Here is a 23,911-nt window from a genome sequence, read left to right as displayed (position 1 = left end):
TAAAGTAAGCTCGATTTCATTTATCAAATATGCTTACTAAGATGCGTTTTAATACTATTTAAAACTCATTCTTGGCCTTTTGTCATAAATAATAAATGGAAAAAAACAGAGAGTTCCTGTCAAATTAAAATATGTGTTTCATATGATCATTTTCAAGAAATACATATGGCAATAAAATGTTTATTTGGTGTTTATAGCTGGCGATGCCGGTTAAGAAAATTATAATAGTATCTCGGGAGTTAGGTTGGGCGTAAATTTATGAGTCTTAAAACTTAAGTGAATCTCAGTTTATTTATATAAATGAGACAAGTCTGGTATGTGCAATAGGAAGTGACTCAAATATGTACGAGGTGTGACAAATTAATTGCTGGATTTGCCCAATTAGAATTAGGTATTGAATACGATACTGACTTTCTGGTCCTTAATTTTATTTATATCGGTGTTAAATATTTGCAAATTATTAATATACGTATTAAACACATAATTGCGACAAATTGCCACCATGACAATAGCGGATGTATCCTATTGTCGTGTCTAGCGTCAGTATGCCACGTTTGGTCAGTCTTGGTTCAACCGTTGGAGGAAAAAATCGGCAAAAGACCAAACCAATTCAAGGACTCGGTCGAACCTGTAAAAGTATGTGCGCACTAATACAATGTCACAGTGAATAGTTATTTCTGGCCCACTATATGGGTCAAAGCTTTATTTTGTGATTCGTAAGAGCTTTCGTTCAATCTGAGATTTCATTCGCTTAAAATTACATCAGCTGGTTTTAAATCCATTAATTGATGCTATGTGTATTTGTATATCAATAGACTTTGACATTATTATTAGAATACAAGTTATAAAAATTCAGCTTTATCAATTAGAACATATATTTCTTAACATTGAAATATTTTAAAATGCAAAGTTAAAATATATAATATTCTTCCTAAGCATTGATATGTACCTAAGAATAAAAAATAATTTATTTGAAGAGTAAGGTTAGAAAATGGTTTATTAGACGATCTTCTGAAGCACCATTAATAATTTATTTGTTACAATAATATAATCTTATAATTACTATGTGATTACTATTGTATTTTTGCGCTGTCAATGGAAATAATTTATCTGAAATTTAAGTGTGACAATAATATATTTCAGTGTCTAAAATGGACGTTTAAAACTGATGTAAATTTTATTATTTATAATAAAATTACAATGGTTTTAACACGTATAAAGTGGATTAATAATTAATAAAATAGGATAGTTTATTGTATATAGTGAGTTTTATTTTATGCCAATTCAAAAGCATCGCTACGTGAAGTTTGTTAATCGTTAAATATATTTTTGTTCTTATCTCTGACGTTGGAGCCTTATGAAAAATACATTTATTTTTTTTTTGGCGTTGGACGGAAGAATTTGGCGTCATGTGCCGTTTTGTTTTTCAAAAAAGACGCTAATAGCCAACAAATTTTATTTACCTCGAAAATAAATTAGCTACGTGATTCGCAGCATAGACGAAGTTATTATCCAAAGATTACATTATAAAAAAAATAATAAATTACTATGTGGTATAAAAAATGATAATAACACAAGTACATACAATGTATGTCTATACATAAATATATAAAATAAAATTGTAGTTTATTTTCTTAGACTTACTAATTATTTTATATATTAACCTTGAACTGAAACGTACTATATAATAGAAAGTATATTTATTTTAGATTAAATAGAGAATCCTTGACATAATAAAAATGCACACTTTTAAATTATAAAATGTATTATAACAGCGTATTTAAATTTTTATAATAAAAATATGTTTTTATACGAAAGATGAGGAAAAGCTTTAAGAATATAATATTGTTTTTAAATTAAACAATATGGCATTTTTTTCGCCATACATAAAACAGTAAATATATGCATATAAACAATATATATAAAAATTCGCAAAGTTTTTATTATAGTTTTATGAATACGAGAGTCAAAAGTTTTTTTTATTTATATTCAACAATTCTCATTTATTTTTGTAAAGAGATATACATACGATCTGTCGAATTCTGATGAACTTTGTCTTGTAATAAAATTTCATAAGACGATCGCTTAGCTGAGAAGCTTTTTGAATTCCAAAATGTAGCGCTATACACAGCCGATTTCACTGTCATATGTTGTGTCTCACATACAGTTTTCTGAATCGGTTTTGGCCGAAAATAAAAATCGGTTTTTAAATGCTTATTTTTTTCAGCCTCCGCTGGAGATCAATCTCTCCAGCAAAAATCCAAGACTCCACCGCCAACTTGTTCCTACTCAGCCGAAGACAGCTACCAGCATTCTAATAGCGGTGTAGCCGAGTTTTTAGCGAGACAGGCGCTTCAGCTAGCAGAGCCATTTTCGTACCAGATCCCGTGAGTACCTTGTATACTTTATGATTGACCAAAAAATTAAAAAATTGAGGTTAATTAAAGCAGTCTGAGTGTTTTGCGTGTTAGCCACAAATCCTCTTGGGGAAAGGGAGCGTGCAAATGATGATGACGTATTATATTATTCAAGCGGAACAAGCAAACGAGCTTTTTTTTATCATCATAAACTTTGACTTTGGATATGACAGTTTTTACTTCTCGTTTTATTAAGCTGTGTGTTTTTTAGTCGAATTGAAAATCTTCAAATTAAATTCGGAATGAATGGAAATATCGATTTTTTTCGAAAAAATATCATTGCTTAGTAACAAAAATATAACAGTATTTTTTTTTAATTCTTCTGTTGTTATTTGGCGTTTACCACAGTAACAGAAAAAACAGAATCAACATATTCAAGTAAGTACTGAGACGCTAGACTAAAATAAAATTATGTAAATTAGTAACATCTATTTTATTACCTATCAACTATTATTACAGTTTAGAATAAATAGGTGTCACTAGGCACGATTACTTGTAAATCATTTATTCGTGGAATGAGAAAAATGTACAAAAATCAAATCTGTACTGATCGGTCGGAATTGTCATTATAAATTAATCACCAATTTCGATCTCCCAGAAACGATAATAATTAAAAAACATTAGAGATTTTAAGGTATAAGTTATCAACTTATACCACTGATACGTACTAGTAAATTTGAATGATTGCTTCTATTTTTTTTAATACAATTAAGTTTGATTTTGCTGGTTGTCTAAATGAAAAACAGCGTAAAATCACATTCGAAAAGTAAAGATTAGTATTTTTAACTAGATTTTTTTACTCGGTTAGCTTACACTGAAACTTTAATTAACTGCATAACGTGTACCCATTGTGTGCTGCTTACTGAATTTTATTGGCAACTTGTTTATGTTTATGGCAATGAAGTTGTGAAAATGACTAAATTATATTTTTTATTTACATATTATTAGACTGTTGTTAGATTGAATAGCTTTTAGAGCCTTGGTTTAACGAAACCAAATTCAACCATAAACTTCAAGTTTCTCGCTTAGAGTTATTGCTTTAAATCTTTAATGTATTTTACACTTCTCAAACGTTTCAATTGAGTTAACGTGCTTTTAAATTATTCAGAATATAAACTTCCAGACTTTATGTGCCTCTTTAGCTCAGTGGTAGAGCACTGGTCTCGTAAACCAGGGGTCGTGAGTTCAAACCTCACAGGAGGCAGATCAGTTAAAGTTTACACTAATTAAATTTAAACAATAGTTAGATACACTTGTACATAAACTTTTATTTTTTACTCGAATAAGCCTTCAGATGCAAAGTTAAAATAATGATATAAAATTACTTTTAATATATGTTTTAATCTTAAAAATGTTTTTTTTTTTCAAATTACTATAATATACAACTTTTATTTGGCATAAAAAAGTTTATTTAAAATTGATCTTGCCTTATTATGTGCAACTTTATTTTTGTCTGTTAATGTACGATTTATCAATCTTTGTTCATCCAGCACTTAATTTATTTTATAATAAACTAGTTCTTATTCAATTGTAAGTGTTAAAGATACGAATCATCGTATTTGTACACGTGTTTCATTTTTTTTCTTGCGTGTTTCCAAATTAATATTATTTTGCATTTCTTCAGTTTTAGAGTGTTTCGGTCAGTAAAAAAAATGAATAACCTTGACTGTTAAATTGAAATATTCATTACACATTTTTTGCATTGCGTTTTTGCAAGTATTCATTTACTATACTTATTCTGCATTGTTAATTTGATGCGCGTCTAGTCAGCAATTACATGTTCGAGTGTCAAATTTCTCAATTAGTCTCACAATTAGCTACTAAATAAATTACGTGACTTAGTTTATATTACTGATTTAATTTTGTTTATTTTATTTCGGTGCAAAAATAATTTTAAACTGCTTTCAATGCAAAAATCGATTGACTAATAACTAAAAAAAAGAGTTGTTTCTGTATTATGCATAGGAATTGAAGTGTATGTTCTCTTTTTTCATTTTTCCATTAATTCTAACAAAATGCACATTGGATCTGTGCCAATATGCTTATTAGCTTAATCGGCTTAAACTTTTAATGATCGGTTTTTAAGTATTTAGCTGTGTCATTTTTCCCTATATTTTTTTAAATTTTTAATACATATTTTAAATATTTTTTATGCAATTTAAAAATGCAAATTAATATTATGCAACCTCTAAATATAAATGCGTATGTAAAGGTCATATGTAAAAATGACCTTATCAGGAGGAAAACAAAAACACTTAACGTCCCGGCACGAAGTTATATGTTACATTTTGTTGAGATTCGTTCATTACAAGCTGGCAATTTATAATATGTATTTTTTATTATAATATTTGTATATATAAATATAAGATTTATGATAAGTAAAAAGGATTTAATAATTTATTAAACTACATAATTGTGTCTTTCTGCCAGATTTTAGTTGGTGGTTCTATTCGGTGCTAATTTTATATTAATATTTTTATCCCACTTTTGTGATCTTTAAACTGTTTAAAAACAAAACGAGCAAGGTCTCAAGACTTAGGTGGATGTCACAGTGGACCCTCACATCGTAATTTTGATAATTTGTCGAATATCAGCCTTATTCAAATACTCTCTTTTCATTAGTTATCAAGAATATATTTTTTATTCAAAATTTGCAAAACAATCGTTGATAAATTCAAGATTTTCTTACCTAAATTAAAGATTGTGATATAATATATTTTTATTATAAGCTGTAATAATAGTTTAATATTACTAAAATTAATGCTTTCTAGTGACTTAATAGTTGTTGATTGTGTTTACTCTGTTGAAATACATTGGTGTAACGCCTTTCTTAATTCAAGCAAAGATTCACAATAAAAAAATATATTACTTTGCTGATAGTGAATCTATAGTAGCAGAAAGGTCTCTATTATTTTAATAATTTAGCTACTTTCTTTGCTATCTTAAAATTTCTTGTCTTTATTTTTTTAAGATGGTTGTAAATTTCCCGATAGTTTTTCATACTTAGCGATAATTTATTTCTTGGTTACACTTATGCTTTATTAACGGCAGTGACTCCACTATATTATACTATAAAAATTTAAGTTGGTTCTTAACATACATTAGAATAATACGTAGATATATACAAATAAGTATTTCTAGACACATTGTTTTTAAGAAATTTTAATCTGAATTTCAGTCTCCCGTAGAATTTAAATATGTCTTAAACCGCTCGAGGACGTTACTGTATAAATGCCTAAAAAGTCAGAACATACTATATTTCGTTGCTTCTGGAACCCCTTATACCGCGAATCGATATGTTCGCGCAGAAACGCCGCGCAGGGTTCCACCGTGTATGAAGACGCAAAACCAGACTTTCCACCCTAACTGCACAAGGGCTCGAATCCCTTAAAGATGCCAATGTTTTCCGGGCGTTTTTCCACCTAACCGAAACGCGCCTTGTGTCAATTGACAATACGGTTCAGTTTGGCTTGACCCTTCCAGTCAGCAGGAGCATCCATACAAATAGCGTACCGGACACTAATTCATCTCGTGCTACCGCTCCAGTTGCACGACGGCGACCGAGCCAAAAATATTCCACACCACTGACAGACAGGAAAAGTCGCCTGAGACATGTGTCGGACAATTTTCGAGCGCGCCGGGTAGTAATCGATAGGGGTCCATCTTAGGGAGGCTGTGCGCCGAGATAAAATCACGCGATCTCTGATCTGACGGTATAGATCTGTTGTGTTGGGGTCGAAATTGGCGATTGGTTGCAAAGTTGTGGTGTATGTGTATTTTTTTAAATAAATATTTTGCATGCATTCTGTGTGATTTGTAATGTGTAGATAGATCTACATAGGTACGTAGGCGCGCCCTGAATCTTTACGATGGGATATGGGCCAAGGATATGACCTATTAACGCGAATGGTGTCCTGTTTCATATTCAAGGACAAGTTTATAAATATTTTTTATTGTAACGACATCTCTCTATGGTACTGAATGTAGCTGTTTGAAGTAAATTTAGTTCGATATTCATACCATAAATATTTTTTATCTATGTAGAATTCATGATTTATTATTATATATTAATAATAATATTATCTTACTAGTGAATGAGTTTTTTTTCTGTAACTTTTATTTTTAAATTTTATATAACACCTATAATTATGCTAGTGTTATACATCAATTATAATAATGATGATACACATTTCTCTATTATATATAATTAACTGTGATGTATTAGTTTGACTTGTAATTAGACGTTATATAGTATGTAAAAATTTTAATTAGAAATATGATACCCACAATCACTACTCATATTACTTATATTTATACGATATATAGTGTCATAACGAAACCCGAAGATTTCATAGATTATATAATTGTGTTCCCTATATTACATAACAAACATTTGATTAGTTATATAAAGTATTTAGTATTATAGTATCTTATTAGATACATATTTTTTCAATTAAACTTACAAATTGCTTCTTTAAAATAAATCTATAGTCAGTAAAATATAATTTGAATTGGAAATGAGGCTATGCAAATGTTTATTAAATTGAGCATATAGCTTATAAAGTTGTATAGCTTAGAAGATTAATACACCATCAAGTTATAGATTAGTTAACATTATTGGCTACATACGTAATTATTTTAGATTATTCTAAATTAAGTAAACCTACTGGATAGTCTAATAAATATTTTTAAGCCCTTTTTCATTAATGCAGTACAAATAATAAAAGTTGAATTGAGACTTTTTATGAAAATATTAGTGTCAAAGAACCATCGCAATGGGCTAAACAGCAGTTTGAAAATAAATATTACAAGTTGAGATTTGGAGACATGATAATGAATGCTTTTTTAATTGGTTCTATTAAAGCATATCTTATTGAATTAATAGTCGATATTGTGTTTTTAGTTTTTTTTTTAATTAATTACAATATATCTTATTGATTCATAACCATTTTCAATGATGTTTACATTATAGAGTAAGCAAAAAATAATATTTTGAGAACACGTTAATATTTTTTTTAGTATTGAAAACAAAACTTTCAGAAAACTATTTTGTAGCACCTAATCTACTTTATCCAAAAGGTCATAAGTGCATTTATTATTTTGTTCTTTTAATATATTATGTAAGTCCGATAACCGTATCGAAAACTATTCCAGCACGCGTATAATACGCGTGGTCAAAAAAACTGTTAAACTTGACACGCGATCGGCCGGCGTCGCTCAAACGGTCAAGCCAAACAATAATTAACTTCAGAGTTACCTTAACCAGAATTAATTGGCGATTACGTGAAACGGCGACGCTTAATGAATGCGATTCACGTTACGGCTCAATAGCAATAAACGATGTGTTGATGCTTCACAATGCTCGGACAACTCATGTTAAAATTATTTTCCAACGTGATACCTTTATCATAAAGATTTTTCATGTAGTTTTTTGAGTATGTTGCTATTGTAGTATCTGAATTTGTCCTTAGATTCGAGTATATTTTGTTAAAATGTTTGACACTTGACCGGTCTTATAATCAACATGTATATTTCCATGTCGATTCCGCAATTTATCAATAAAAAAATACAAAAAATATTTTTTTTTATGACAATTGGTTTTAAACTTGTTTAAAACATTTTATTGCATAGATAAATAGTTCTAAAATTTTTGTTACATTTCTCATTTATCTCATTACTCGAGTTTCAACAAGTTTCTCTAGATTTTCCTAATATCACGGATGTGTATTGTAATGAATAATTAAAATAAAATTTATCTAGTTCATGCACGTTGACATCTAATGATTTTAAGCTGAAATACTGATTTTAATATAAATGTTACCGATATACAGACTATGATTTCAGTTTCTTACTACTTAATTAGTACTTTTTATTGTGTTTTTTTTAATGCATTAGACTAACGCTTTTAATGATTAAACAGAAACAACATTAAACAGTTTATTTTAAACTTATTTTTAATATTTAGTAGACTCACCCTTAGCTTTGATTACAGCAGCAAGCCTTTTTGGCATACTGTTAATTAATGACTTGCAGGTGGACTGAAACAATTTTCTTGTAAATTATTTATTGACACGGCGAAGGCAGATGTTTAAATCTAAATAGAAGGTATATCGTTAAGAATAAATTAACTATGATCTTTACCGTAATTATATATTTAATATCAAATTATTTAGCAGCATAATATGACTCCCAACTTATGCATATATGTATTTATTTAAATACCTTTTAATTTATATATTTGAAAGTTGGTCTCATGCCAGAGCATTTTCTACAACTACATTTAGTCTAAAATTTCTTATTTCGGCTTGAATGCTGCTCTCGAGTTAAAAGTTTGTATTCAGTCGTGCTTACATTGCGCATTGTACCTAATCGTGAAAAATACTTTCAAAAGAGCAGCATATATGGATGTTTGTATTTAATAACTAGCTCCAAAACATGTTTTTAACCCACTCCTTATAAACATTACATTTCAAAAATTAATAATTTTAAATACAATCAAACTGTAATGTAACATTTATCACTATGTTGTAATAGTTCAAGAATAACGCTGTTTTTTACATATTAGTATTGTATGGCTTCGTTCTACTAAGCATATAAGACATTAGTTACAATTACGCAACTTTACATAATAATTTCCGGTATTAGAGATTATTATGAACTATTTTCAGAACCCTATTTTTATATATTATTTTGTATTACTTAATTATTCCTTGCCACCTAAATTGCGATGGGTTATTGATATTTACATTAAAAAAATAGATTAGATGCTTTTGTATTTACCAAAGTCGTGAAATAACGAAAAAAATATTGTCGAACTTTGTATCAAAAAATATCGGCGAATAAAGCATATTTTTTTATTCATCAACAACTCGGATCTTTAATATTTAGATCATAATAATTACATAGTTAATACTGTATCGATTTTGTATGAATTTATTAGGCACTGTATCTACTCATTATTTACCCTTACAATGCTAGCTTAAGTGTGTTTTCTATACTAGGTATCATGGTGTACTTAGGTAATCTTAATCAGCACATAGACTAATAGTATAAATAGTTTATAATACCTGGAAGACCTTGATTTGAATTCCAAATAATCATCGGTATTTCTCATTTTTTATCGTGTCTAGCAGATCAAAATTAGTATTTATTATATTATGTTAATTTCAATCGTTTATCACATATAAGGTTTTTATAGTTTTACTCAACTTCATAGATAAATAACTGAAATTAAAGTTAGCTAGGTCCTGCAAAGTGACATATGTTGATTGTAATCTGTAATAATAGTTTATTATTAAGAAAATATGTCACTAGTTTACACGTTTTGATTTCAGTCTGGTGTATTTAATTATAAGTTGTTGAGTGTGTTTACTCCGTTGTAACGCATTGGGCTAACACCTGCTATATTGTAACGGAATAATTAAAATATATTTATAAAGAGCCTTCACATTCCATATCTAGTCAAATTTGTCATAATTAAACTGATCTTCTTAAATTAGATGGCTTAGTTAAAAAAATATGTTTCAGTATATTATTTTAACCCAAACTAAATTCTAGTTAACAAATAAGTTATACGTTTTAATATGGAAAAGATATAAAATCAAAAAAATATTTTCAATAACTAAAGTTATTATGTATTATATTTTATAACTAAGTAATCATAAATATCAACACATTACTGAACTTAGAAGCTGGCTTCTTGATTATAATGTCATGGAAGATTTTAAGCTGCTTTTTTGCCACCCAGCTTGCGTAATTTCTAGTAGCTTAATCTTTCGAACAGTTTTTTTAAATCAACAGCTGGATAAACTTATTGATATTGTTTTTCAATCACGATCGATTACTTATGTTATTTTTTTAAATGAGAGAGACCTCCACTTCTTTATTGATTGTATTGTCACATAAATAATGACGCCGTTAATAACAGAAATAAGTTGTTTAGGGATTTTAGCAGCAGCTTCTCCCTTCACTGAACGGGATAAGTAATCATCACGGCGATTTTAAACACACAATATTGCTGCAGTGTAAATATAACTATCGATTAAATAAATCGTTTCCATTTTTAGCAGTGTATCGTAGAGTTACTTTCAGAATATCCCTCGTAGATTTGTAGTATACGATTGTTTCCCTCCACTGAATTCGCGTGATTATTATTCTAGTTCATATGTGATTAACCACAAACCTTGGCAATGAACTATTCTAGTATAATTATATAATGATAAATATTTAGCTACAAATAAATAATTTTATAACAGAGTTATAATTTATTTTATAAATTATATAAAACTATATACATCCTTGTAAGGTTCAGGGTTGCCACAGTTATTCAACACTCGTTTCGCTATGGCGTAATACACATTTTTTTGCGGTACATAAACTTTGCGTGTGCTTTCGCAATTTCGACCTTAAAACGGTATAATTTTACCATACGCTCTTTAACGTGAAAATATTGTAATTCTTTCGTATAGTGGCGTGACGAGAAACTCTAAAGGTTTAACCATGTGCTAACCCTTGCAGTTATACATTCTGCACAAGGGTCAAACGGTGAAAAGTGCATTATAAGGTATACGACATCAGATTTCTGAAGAAATTTTTCAGGTGAGTAATCGACGCTAGCAACTTTTAGTCACACAGAATATTGTTTTAAGCGAATTTATTATTTATACCAGGCAGCATGATTTTTTATTATTGTAATTAATACTGACACGATACACGAGAATAATTTTAAGAAATTAAATAAAAGTATCTCTGAACAGAGCAAATGTTAAAAACAGAGGTATTTTTAAGGTGAAAGTTCAAGCGAAAAGGTGATCAAAAATTATTTATAATGAATACATTAACGAATATATGGAAGTTTTTATTGAATATTTTTTTTTCGGTAAAAAAATCCTAATAAATTTTACGCATTGAAATTTAATCTAGAATACAGAGATAAAATAACTCGATTTTAATGTACAATTAAATATTGACTTTAATCATGAATATTATTAGTTTTTCTTTGTAAGGTCTAATTTTACCATATTGTCGGTAACGTTTTTCAACACTCTTGCTTTGTGAAAATAAATAGAGATTATTTTAATGATTGGTATACATATTTAATAAGACATAACAATTAAAAAACCTGAAATATTTCTTATTTATAGTTACAAAAATATGTCTTCTAATAAAATATATTTTTTGTTACAGCAACAAATTAAATGGTCAGTACATGTTGAATTGAATGCTCAGTAATATTATTATTATATGTTCAATCTACACGATAAAATTATACACCAAAAAATGCACAATAAATAAATAACACGTGGAAGAAATTACACTACAAAAATTACAAGGAAAAAATTACGCACCCAAAAATTTCACACTGAATTCAGCTCACATTTTCCACTTATTTGTACCAAATACCAAAAGTGGAATTAAATGTAAATTCTATTGGTAATTTAAAACGATATTGAAATAAAAAAATATATTTCTTAAACATTTGACAATTATGTTAATAATATTCATTGCCATGGTACATTTCATTACATTTTTTTTTTTAAAAATTCATAGGAATTTTAAATTAAAAAAATTATTCCTACTGAAGTCACCAAAAAAAAATCTACTTTGTATAACGAATAATAGAAAAATTAAATTTAAAAATTAACATGAACCAAAAAAATAATATGTAATTACTAATTTTATTGTATTATATAACATATGTTTTTTTATAGAAAATTACTTTCTGTTATCGTTAAAATATATTTTTATAGGCAAAAATGCATAATTTTGGTTCTGTTTTTAATATTTAATATGTACTTCGAAAGGGTTAAATATCTTTCTGAAGAATATGAAGTTACTGTAGTGTGAATTTTATTGCGGGTGTGATTTTTTTTTTCTTGTGAAATTATTTCTATGTGTAATTTATACTGTTTAATTTTATCATGTAACCAATTGAACAAATAATAATAATATTTCTAAAGGTTTAATTCAATAGTTACTGACCTTTTAATTTGTTTCTCTATCAAAATGATAATTTTATTAGAAAGACAAATCCATTGTAGCCCAACATAAATCTGTTGTGTATTTCTTTGTGTAATATTTGCTTTGTAATTGTAATACGAATATTTTTGTTTACGTTGTAATTTTAATTTGTCACTGGTTATTTATTACTATAACTTTAATATTATACAACGATTTTAAAGTCGATTTGTATGGAAAAATATTAAAACTACTAAGCTTAAAATAAATCTATCGATCGTTTATTACATTTCTGACCTAATAAATAAATTCAGTCTGTTTTTAGGGAGGAACATAATTTATAGACGTAATTATTTTCCTAATATCTTACATAGCTTTTATTGTTATATTTTAATTTAAATATTTTTATGCAGCTTAAAGTATAATTTTACTATAAATTAGTAATTTTTTATTACCACAGATAAAATAATAACTATAGCAAAAATCATTCACTTATAAATTAGATAAGACTGGTCTTTGTGAAAAAATATTGTAAAAAGTTCAAAGTGAAATGATACAAATTATGATAGTTATATGTTATATTTAGTCAGCTATCCCAAAAAATATGTATACAATAATATAATTAAAATAAATATATTTTTGTAAAGAAAGCACTAATATCTTCATATATTAAAATAATAGCATTTTTTCCACTTAAAAGTATTATTACATACATATATCTTAAAACTCAAATTTTAATTATTTATTTTATTATATTATATATAATTGTATAGAATTGTACTATAATTTATTTTCAAGTAAAGTAAAAATGTTGAAAAATGATATTGTAAAACAATATTGACAAATAATACTAATTGTACATATAAATATTTGTGGCAATAATATTGTTGTAGTATAATTTTATATACTATTATCCCAAAAAAATTGTAGTGTTTTATTTATTAAAAAATGTAGGAACATATGAAATTGTTATATCTCAATATATGTTTGTAGAGCAATACAATATTGCTGAAAATGGAAATAAATAATGATGTTTCAATAATTATTCTATAATATAATATATTAATATATTCATTAAATAGTCTCCTAATGAAAAATGGAAATGAATATAACGCGAATTTTACATAAGCTTAGTTAATCCGGTCTTTTTTAGCACGAATTACCGTTAAAATTTTTTTGGCTCACCTTTTCCGCCCATCGCCTGATTTTTTAGATTAGCTTTTGGCCTAGATAATATTAGTTGATCGTGTTGTTTCTTTTAGGAAATTAGCAGATTAGAGATGACGTTGCCGATGGCTTTTTTAAATCTCATTCACCACAAATTCGCCAAGGCTTCAGACAATTGCTTGCTTCGCCAAACGATATAAGAGATGCCAAGGTATCCTGACACAAAGCCATATCACGATAATTTTAAGTTATGATTCGTGTCATCAAGCAAATCAAATAATAACACACTGATGATAAAAAGCACTTGATGTCGCGTAAACTCGTTTTTTTAATTTAAGCTCATTTTTCTATCATTTATTTGCTGGCTGCTAAAATAGTTCAAGACTTCATTATAATAATATGTTAAGCAAAAATGTAGATAAAATTACATTTATGTCAGATTTGCTTTATTACATTACTTTTTAGTTAACATATTCTTGCAATGGTGTCTCCAGTTGTATTGATAGAATTTTTTAATAATATTTTCTTAAGTTAAGTTTGAAAAGCGTATATATAATATATTAAATTTATTAATGTTTTTGCTTAAATTCTTTGTGCTTTATAAATACTGGTATTTTCTACATTTATAAATTAATTTTTTACTTATTTTTATTGCTTAATTATCTCATGATTAAGCATCATTGTCCTTTGTCTCACTAAATCAGAGTTAATAATCTGTAAGGTTCGCCTTTTCCTGAATAAGTATAGAAATATTAGAGACAATGTTTAAGTTACGTATTAATTGTAAATTGATATATAGGTATTTATATATCTGATATATCACAAGGTACAGTAAAGATTTATTATAATTTGATTTCATATATTTTTTTGGTAAATATAAATTTTAAGCTCTCAGTGTATTTTTATGTGCAAAAAATTTCTAGACTGACTAACTGAAGGAAAACTTTACTTTGAAGTCTCGCTTTAAATATTAAGCTGACGTTGGGTTTTGAAATTATAAAAAAACACACTTCTTTGAGCTTTTGAAATGATTTGAAATGACCTTATATTAAAATTATCTCATGGCTAATAGAATTATTAATTACTTTAATTTTTTTGAAATACTCATTAAAGAACTCAAAATACTGACAATCCTTTTCTTTAATAGTATGAATGTACACTTTCGTATTACATATATTCTATTTAGCACTTTTTAATACTAATAAATCTGCTGAAGTGATAAGTAAAAATACTTTTCATGCCGTTATGAAAATCTGTCTTTAAAGCTTTAGGAAAGACGGAGACCCCAATAGTGTTTTTACATTGATATGTATTTCCATCTAAACCTATTCATTCACGATTTAAAAAAAATATGACCACTGCTATTTAAGTTGTAAATCATATTAGGTCGCAGGTTTTAAATACAGACTCGCAAAAATATTTTGTCAAAAAGTTGGACCGAATATGTTTTGTGACTCTTACTTGATCAAGTCTTAAATCATGTTATTGCAATAATTGCAATTACAGCCATATTTTCTTATTAAAAATAAAATAATATTATAATAAACACAGTGCAGTATTTTCAAAACTTTTTAAAGATATGTTAAGATAAACATGCTAAATGTTGAGTCAACCATATAAAGAAAATATTTTTTTTGAAGGGTATGATAGTAGTTAAGTTACTGATATCAGTGCCATTAATTTTTCAAATCCTTTTGTCATATTTAGTTATTTTAGAAATACCCAAATTAGTGCCTTTTAGCTTCATTAGTAGACTCTAAAATTATAAGTAAATAATGTTAAAACAGTGTGCAAGATTATATGTGTATGTTGAAAAACGGAATGATTTAAAACCCATATTTTTTCTCATCTTGTATATTTTAGGTCAGGTTTTAAAACCGGAATAACTTGATCTTTAACAGCATAACATAGGCACTTTTACCGATATATTTAAGGTGTTAAATCATGGCCGGACATTTTCGTCGTTAAGTCGTGAAAATTATTAGTAAAGTATAGTGAAAAGCGATAACGATTTTCGGTTACGTGACTATCGAAGCCATGGAACCGTGTTAATCGGCTAATATATTTAATTACAGTTCTGTTTCATAAAGGCGTCGAATTTGATAACATTTTCAACAGTTACTCATAGGAATATGTACATCAATATAATTAAGGGCGTGGATTTTAATAGCAGCAATATTTTTTTAATTAATACATAACACTTTTTAAACCCAAAGAGAAATTAGCCAAAGTTAGATAGATAAATTAATTGTCCATCGTATATTAAAAGCAAATTTCTAAGCAAAAAATTCTAATTAAATAATTAATATAATTAAGGAAGGCTTTAAGTATCAATTAGGGATATCAAAATTGAAACTCTAACTTTGTATAATCCTGGGAATTCCGAGAAGTTGTGATTTTAAAATATAATTTTTTTATAGTATCTAGTAAAGTATAATTTATTTTATTATGTGTAATTCTTTTTTGAATATGTTTTCATATCGTTGCTCTTAATTTTTTTTGCCATCTTTATACATGAGATGAATAATTTATTGTTAATAATATTAAGGGGTTTTCGAAGACCAGTTGTATATAATTGCACAAATAAAATTTGTTTGAGTCATTGCTTAGGCAGAAGTGTGCTTTATTAATTGCGTTTTCAATTGGATGATTTACAATTCTCAGACTGCTAATTAATTTTGTAGAAAATTTAAAACGAATACAATAATTACGTACCCTAAATCCTCATTGTATTTAATGATTAGAATATTTTTTTTATATAATGTCCTTAATACATTCCAATCTCAAATGAGACGAATCAAACTGCATGTCAAAATAAAATAATGTTTTACAAATAGTTCATTTAAAAATAAATAGATAACCATACATACTTAAATGACTATCTTTGAAAATCTGGAAAATTTAGGAGTATTTATTCCATTGGTTACGAATCAATATATGTTAAATAAATAAAAATTTACTCTTGTAATATACCGATAAAAAATCGAGAGCAAGTTAATATATTTAATTATTTCTCGGGAATTAAAATTTATTTTACAAAATTTTTCACCAAAACCATAGAACCAATTTTATATCAGGAGTGATTAATTTGATTACTTATATTTTTAGCATTGTTTTATACATACTTTATAATATTAGTAAGATCATAGCTATTTACAAGTCTTGTAAATAGCTTTGATTCACTTTTATATTATGAAATATATAAAATATAATGGTTAATGCAAAGTATTTTATTTTTGTATTTTTTTACAATATGTATATATTAGGAGTACCCAAAAATATTAACGTTTCTTCAACATACATTTTTTGCAAATAGTTAATTTTGGCAGTTGAGTAATAAACTCGTATTTCTAAGATTTTGTGTTATTCTTTGTTTAATGACAAAAAATATCAATAAGATTTATATTTTTGTATGAATTTCATATAAAAAGAAATGCAAAAGCTGCTACAAAAAATATTTGTGCAATTTATGGAGTCATATTGGATGTTATACAGTGGTTTATAAAAAATCTGCTGTTCTTGATTTTATGGATGAGTATGGAAGTGAACTACTTGGGGTATGAAATAGTCATACAAGTGGAAACTGAAACACATCCAACGGTAACTATTGAATAATTATTAAACAAAATTAGTACCTTATTGTCTACTACTCAGAGATGTATAAAAATTTTTGCCAAGAGTTAAAAAGATGGTTTTTATGGTTCCCATGAATTTTCCGATCAGTGCACTCTATAAATGTTTCTCTTTGTGTATGGTGCGATTTTAAAGAAATTATTAATTTTAAATGATTAAAGTAATGTAAATTGCCCCAAGATAAAATCTGTAACATCTATATTACACTGGTATTTTTAACGAAGCATTTTTTAAAGGAATATTATTCAATCAACTAGAGGAAGTGAAATCAGTTCTTTCTAATTGTTTTATTTTTAAACCAGTAAATGTTCGTTATGAATTTCGATGGAATACCTCTGTACTGTATATTAAACAAATGTTTTTAGTCGCGGTAGTTGCTCTACTTCATTATTAAAAATGTATATAACAAGTATTGTATTATATTAATTTTATTTTTGGACGTTCATAGGTTTTAATTCAAGATTGTTACACATCCAAAATAGAAACAAAACTAACTTGAAGTTAGGCAGAGTATCCTTATTGGATCAAAACGAAAAACCGGTTTTATACCGAGATACGATTATTTTGTGAAAAAGTGCTGTTAAAATAGCAATAAATTTTACTGTAAACTAATATTTTCTATTGGCTCAATAAAATCCGAAATAATTTGATTTTTTTTCTTCATTAGATATTTTAGTTATAAATTTAGCGAAACAGGATAAAACAATATATAATAATTTACAAGTAAAATACTTTTTCAATATATGCTGTAAAAAACTGTTTCGAATACCAAATATTTTCACAAAATTTAACTACATACATTTCTCTTAAATTATTTGATATAAAAATCAATAACTTTTTGTTATTGGTTTTTATACCCCAAACTCGTTTCATAATTAATAAATTAGTTGATGGTAAAATCAATTTTATTTATAAAATAAATTTTATTTATTTTATTAAGAAGCTAAAGAATAGGTATTTTACACCAATTAAAATCAGAATCACTAAGTTATTATTTCACAGTATAAGGTTTACTTAATATGCATTTAAATTTAATTAAATAGTAGCAAATAAGCTACTCTATCTGTTCTATAATTAACCTTTTTTTACATAATCGCGCCTAGAGCAAAATATATTTTTATTACACTTGTTTGTGTATCGAGATAGATGCTATCGATAATGACTGTTTTTTAATGTACATCATACAATATGGTAAAAGTACAGTTATTGATGGTAATTTTGATTAATGTATGGCGGTAACGAGTTCCGATATTGGTTTAGATTAAATATGTAGGAAAAATTTGACCTTCACCTTAACTTTGTATTTTTTATTATTAATAGATTCCACTATATAAAAACACGTGTATACCTTGAACTCTATGAATATTATTTAATTTCAGCAAAAATACATAGATTTATTTATATATGTATACCATTAATTTTATTACTGAAAAATATAACTAGCTGTAGATATAATATATAAATGAAAGACTTCGAACAGTGTACGAAAATTAGGAAAAAATAAATACTTTTATATATAAGGAACAAAAAACATGTACATACTAATCAAACCGGTTTTATTTTTTATTCAATTCAACGTTTCGTTTATAATCTCAGCGTCATGGTCGCGATCAGTTAAATATATCTACGCATAGAATGACCTTTAATTTTATAATAAATTAGATATTTTATTGTATTATTCTATCATTAAATTACATACATATTTTCACATTTTTTTATAATAGTAGATATATGCTTCTCACTATATTTTATTTTATCTGTACCTATAATTAAATTTTAATTGATTGTAGAAGTAATTTTTTAATCTAAAGTATTTATTTATTAGAATATATATTCGATAATATTATATAATTGACATCAATATACACAATTAATATATAATTGTTTTATTTTTAGGCCAAACGTAGCCCCTTTAGTGATAGAAGATCCTCCAACGGAAAGTGATGGAAGTAGTGAAGATGGAAACCACAACACAAGAAATTCTAGATCCGCCAGAAATCTTCTAATTGGGTGAGTAAAACTTTTTATTTAATTATTATGTTTAAAAATGTTTTAATACATGTTTTTTTCTACAACTTCAAACTTGAAACTACTGTATCGTTGTATAATATATTTATGATACATATCGTAAATAAATTTAGTATTTCATTTCAATGGTAAATTTGAGTAATATTCAATGTCAACCTTTTTGTATTGTCCACTATTATAAAACAATTAGGGATTATAGCGCAAACTCTTTTTTAGCACTTTGTTAATCTAATCAAAAATATGCAAATAATTATAGTAATACCCGAGGTAATCTTTATATATAAAGAACCATTATGATTTTTTAACCTAAAAAAATATTTATTTAAATTATTTTTTTCCTGTATAAGTTAAGAGTTTTTTGACGTAATCTACCTTGGGTAATATTTACAATATACCCATAATATATAGTCAATCAAGTTTTTTTTTCAATCAGTATCGTTGAGGTCGTTCGATAGAAGATAGTTGCACGTGTAAAAATAACCTAGTACAATACGCTTTGATACAATAAACACAACATAATTATAGAATATTAAAATTGTGGCTAGTTATGAAATCGTTTTTAATGATAATGAGACTTACATATATGTACGTATTTTTGAAGCGATAAGTTTTATCAAAAGATGAGGCGCGTAACTATCTCTCGGCTGGTTTTAATAATAAATAATTAAAATTATTCACCAAAAATATAAATTATTTATATGTGAAATATAATTGTAATATAATAATGATTCATTATAAAATTTAATATTTATTATAATTGCTTTTAATAAATAAAAGGTTGTTCATCAATGTCGTCGGATATACATTACAAACAAAACTACGCTATTTGAATTCATTTTGCTTGTTTTATAAATTATATTTCATTAGTGTTTATAACTGGATGGTCCACGACAGTATTCAAGTTTGTTTAATTAATATTATAATCGATTATAATTTGTGTGCAATTATGAAGTGCATAAGTATATAAAAAATGAAAATGAAACGTGAACATGAAAACAAATCGAAGCGAAAGCTTCAATTAGTGAAAAATAGTAACAAGTTATTGAACAGCATCACCCGAAGGATCAAATGTATTTCTAATGAAATTTTTGATACTTCACAATCAAATTTCGGGTGAGTTTCGTTTTACTTGTTTTTTGCGTGAATTTTTTTGGTGTTCAGGAGTAACTTTTTTACTGTTCAATACTTTTTATGAAGGATTAAAGTTTAAATGACTCAATTAGACTCAAAGTAGAGATTAGTTAAATATATTTTATATACTTTTTAGTTCTCTTTATTAATACCATAACGCATAATACTTATACCATAGTTAAAAATATTTGACATCAAATTTTGGAATGTTATGATAACTATCAAATGCTATTAAAATCTACAGATATTATCAAAGTTTGCTTTGAGTAACCAGGAAAACCTGATCTAGAGATAACTTACTATGTGCATAATACAAACAGTTAAGATACACAGGCGTAGTTTTATGCTTATTAAAAATAAACCAGAATATATTTATTTAACTGGATTTGTTGCTAAATATTAGCATGTCTATTTAAATTAAATGTATTTTTTTATTATAAGCTAATTAATCATATAATATTTCCCACTGATACTATTTTATGAATCAGTTATATTAAATTATTAATTGTTGTAATTTAATCGTATAAACACGCGTAACAATTATATTATAAAAAACTTAGATGCGATAAAAAATTCTTGAGATAATTATTACTCAGAGCAGGTGTATATTTATCATGAAAAACATCACCTGCATTTCACTTACGATAACCATTTATTATCTCTAAAATAACACAAAAAATACATAAACCATTCTTATACAAAAACAAACACAATGGTAGTTCACACTTTTAGGTCAAATAATCCCAAAAATATCATTAATTATTCAAGCATATTTACATTAGTTTGTATGCAAACTATGTCTGGCAACCAATGGCAACGTATTGCGTTGTTGATCTTTGTTTGATAACGTTTAATTCGTTATCAATGGTACACAAAACATATGTTTGAAAGCATTAATTTAGGTTATGTTATTAAATTAGTAATTATAAAAAATGGTTTAAAGAAACCATACATTTGGTTTAATTAAGTTAAGGTTTGACTGTTACAGATAAATATTTATGTTACAATTCTCCACGTAGAATTGAAAAGCAAAAGCTCTTTAGCATAAAATATTTTCATTGAAGAATTACATAATCTTACATTTTTTTATCGTACTATTCAAGTAAAATAAAATTTATTGTAAATAAATCTTGCCTTACTGAATTATTTTTAATTTCTGATTTTTTTGTCACAAAATAGCCTATATGTACATATATGAATACACTAGAAATTAAGTTATATTTTAGAATTACATAAACATTTATACGAAAAAAATCAGTGACTGCGATACTACGATACTTATTGTGTAAATCTACTTTTTTATCTTCTGATACTGCATAAAAGCAAATTTGCACACATTTACCAATTCTACATTCACATGGCTTATACATTATACTACATGCATTATAAATTAAATTTACGAGATGTAGATCACGTAGCATATGGCTTTGTTCTTACTTTTAACCTCCCATATTTTTTCGAGAACAAAGTTACGACAGATGAAGTCCATCCGACGTCTATTGTCTCAGCCAATCTTTTAATTGTGACGTCATTCGCTTGTTTACAAGTGTGTACCGCCATCAAGGTTCGTTTTTGGCACCTAGTATGTCAGAAACAACAAGTTTTGATGAGACATTAGCATTTAACTTGTTCAATAGTTGTATGTATGCTTGTTCTTGCATTGATTAATTGTAAAACGTACGGGGATGATAATTGAGATAAAAAATATATTATTAGAACAACGTTTTTAATGAGACTCACTTTAATAAAATATTATAAAAGACGATATATTTTTATCTATAAGAATTTTTTGTCCCATTTATTGATTGACATTATCGTACTAATCATGCGATAAAATGTACTTCCGTTGATACTCTTATAATAATATTATATTACTTATCTTCTCAATTTATTCTATATATCTATGTATGTATAACACAATATTTAGATACATATATTCTATAAAAAAATTAAGAGAGTTCATTCCATTGCATATATACGTATCTTGTAGGAATAGTTAATTAAAGTACAGCATAGAAATCCTGAATATTTAGGGAAAAATGTTTCACAAGAAACTCTTGTGTAAGACATAATGAAAAAATATGGTTGCCTTATTTTATACGCATTTGTATATCACCAGCACTATAGACCAGCGGTATAAGTCGGTGACTAATACCTGTAAGACCTATGTTCTGATTCAATAAAAGTCCCATAGTACTTTAATTTATTTTGAGTCCGTGAGATTGGAATTACTGATTATTATATATATAAATCCAATCGATATATATATATATATATATATATATATATATATATATATATATATATATATATATATATATATATATATATATATATATTATTATATATATAAATCCAATCGATATATATATATATATATATATATATATATATATATATATATATATATATATATATATATATATATATATATATATATATATATATATATATATATATATATATATATATATATATATATATATATATATATATATATATATATATATATATATATATATATATATATATATATATATATATATATATATATATATATATATATATATATATATATATATATATATATATATATATATATATATATATATATATATATATATATATATATATATATATATATATATATATATATATATATATATATATATATATATATATATATATATATATACATATATTGCATATGTACATATATACTGGGGGAAACACCGAAAAGACGAAGATCGTGATCATGGTATAGCTCTTGTTTTTCTTTTCCCGTGACGTCATCAATTTTTGATGCACCAACATGAAACAACCGAACAGGTTATAAGTTAGAGGGCGTGGAGTGGGGGTAACAGTTGTTTCAGATGACAGCTGATGTCAGATCTGACGCGTTCTTCGCCCTTGCGCGAAAACCGACCGGTTCTGGGGCCAGTCGATATACACGGGAGAGTCCACGTGTGCCGGTTCGTGTTTTTCTTCTTCGTTCTTTCGTCGCGTTATTGCGCAAGCGCGCAGCGGCCCGTTACTTGCGCCGCCAGTTGGCCACTGAGCGTTGGAGGGCGAGTAGGTGCCGTGCTCTCGCCGGTCGAAACGTCGCGCACAAGATCGCGTTCCGATCCGGTAAATAAAACGGTTACGCGGTGTTGCCGACCACCGATCGCGCGAGAGCCTTTCGTAATAAAACAACAAACAATTTCAATTCATAGAATTTAAAAAAATAATGCAGTTCGATCGGTTGTTACTGTTATCCTTCGTAAGAAAAGCGAATCAATTAAAAAAGTTTCCTTTAAAATATTAGAGCGATTGTATGATTTAAATCCTTTATGTGAGTTTTTAACATATGAGCAAGAGGGGATGAATGGGCGTTTTTTGATCGTGGGTAGCCAATTCAGATATGTAACATTTTAGTCGAATCCAATACGGTTATGTATATTTTTTTTGTTTTGAATGGCTTCGACCGACAATTATCTAAAATTTCTCTTTATAAATTTTCCTCATTTAAGTATTATACAATATATGCTATGACCTTTTTGAAAATATTATTTTTTCATAAGACAATGGCAAATAAA

At 26.7% G+C, this 23,911-nt stretch overlaps 1 protein-coding gene and 1 non-coding gene across 10 annotated transcripts in view; both read left to right on the top strand.

The window, feature by feature from the left end:
* The window catches only part of LOC148236904 (uncharacterized), a 90,306-nt gene that overhangs the window by 4,680 nt on the left and 61,715 nt on the right, over positions 1 to 23,911 (top strand). For 2 of the 9 annotated variants that reach the window (XM_088181898.1, XM_088181899.1), the window contains exons 3-4: positions 2,228 to 2,387; positions 19,071 to 19,184. In XM_088181898.1, the coding sequence (XP_088038024.1) occupies positions 2,228 to 2,387; positions 19,071 to 19,184 (274 nt within the window). Of the gene's footprint in view, positions 1 to 2,227; positions 2,388 to 19,070; positions 19,185 to 20,069; positions 20,316 to 23,356; positions 23,596 to 23,911 lie in introns of those variants that run through there. The other 7 variants (XM_088181906.1, XM_088181901.1, XM_088181907.1 and 4 more) reach the window with 6 other exon arrangements.
* On the top strand, positions 3,550 to 3,621 carry TRNAT-CGU (transfer RNA threonine (anticodon CGU)). Its single transcript has one exon. It is a non-coding gene; the product is annotated as a tRNA-Thr (tRNA).

Source organism: Plectrocnemia conspersa, unplaced genomic scaffold (assembly GCF_051122295.1).
Source record: "Plectrocnemia conspersa isolate PC_06_02 unplaced genomic scaffold, ASM5112229v1 ptg000003l, whole genome shotgun sequence".
NCBI classification, from domain to species: Eukaryota; Metazoa; Arthropoda; class Insecta; order Trichoptera; family Polycentropodidae; genus Plectrocnemia; species Plectrocnemia conspersa.
The sequence above is the reverse complement of the archived record's forward strand: the minus strand, read 5'-3'. Positions and strand labels throughout refer to the sequence as shown.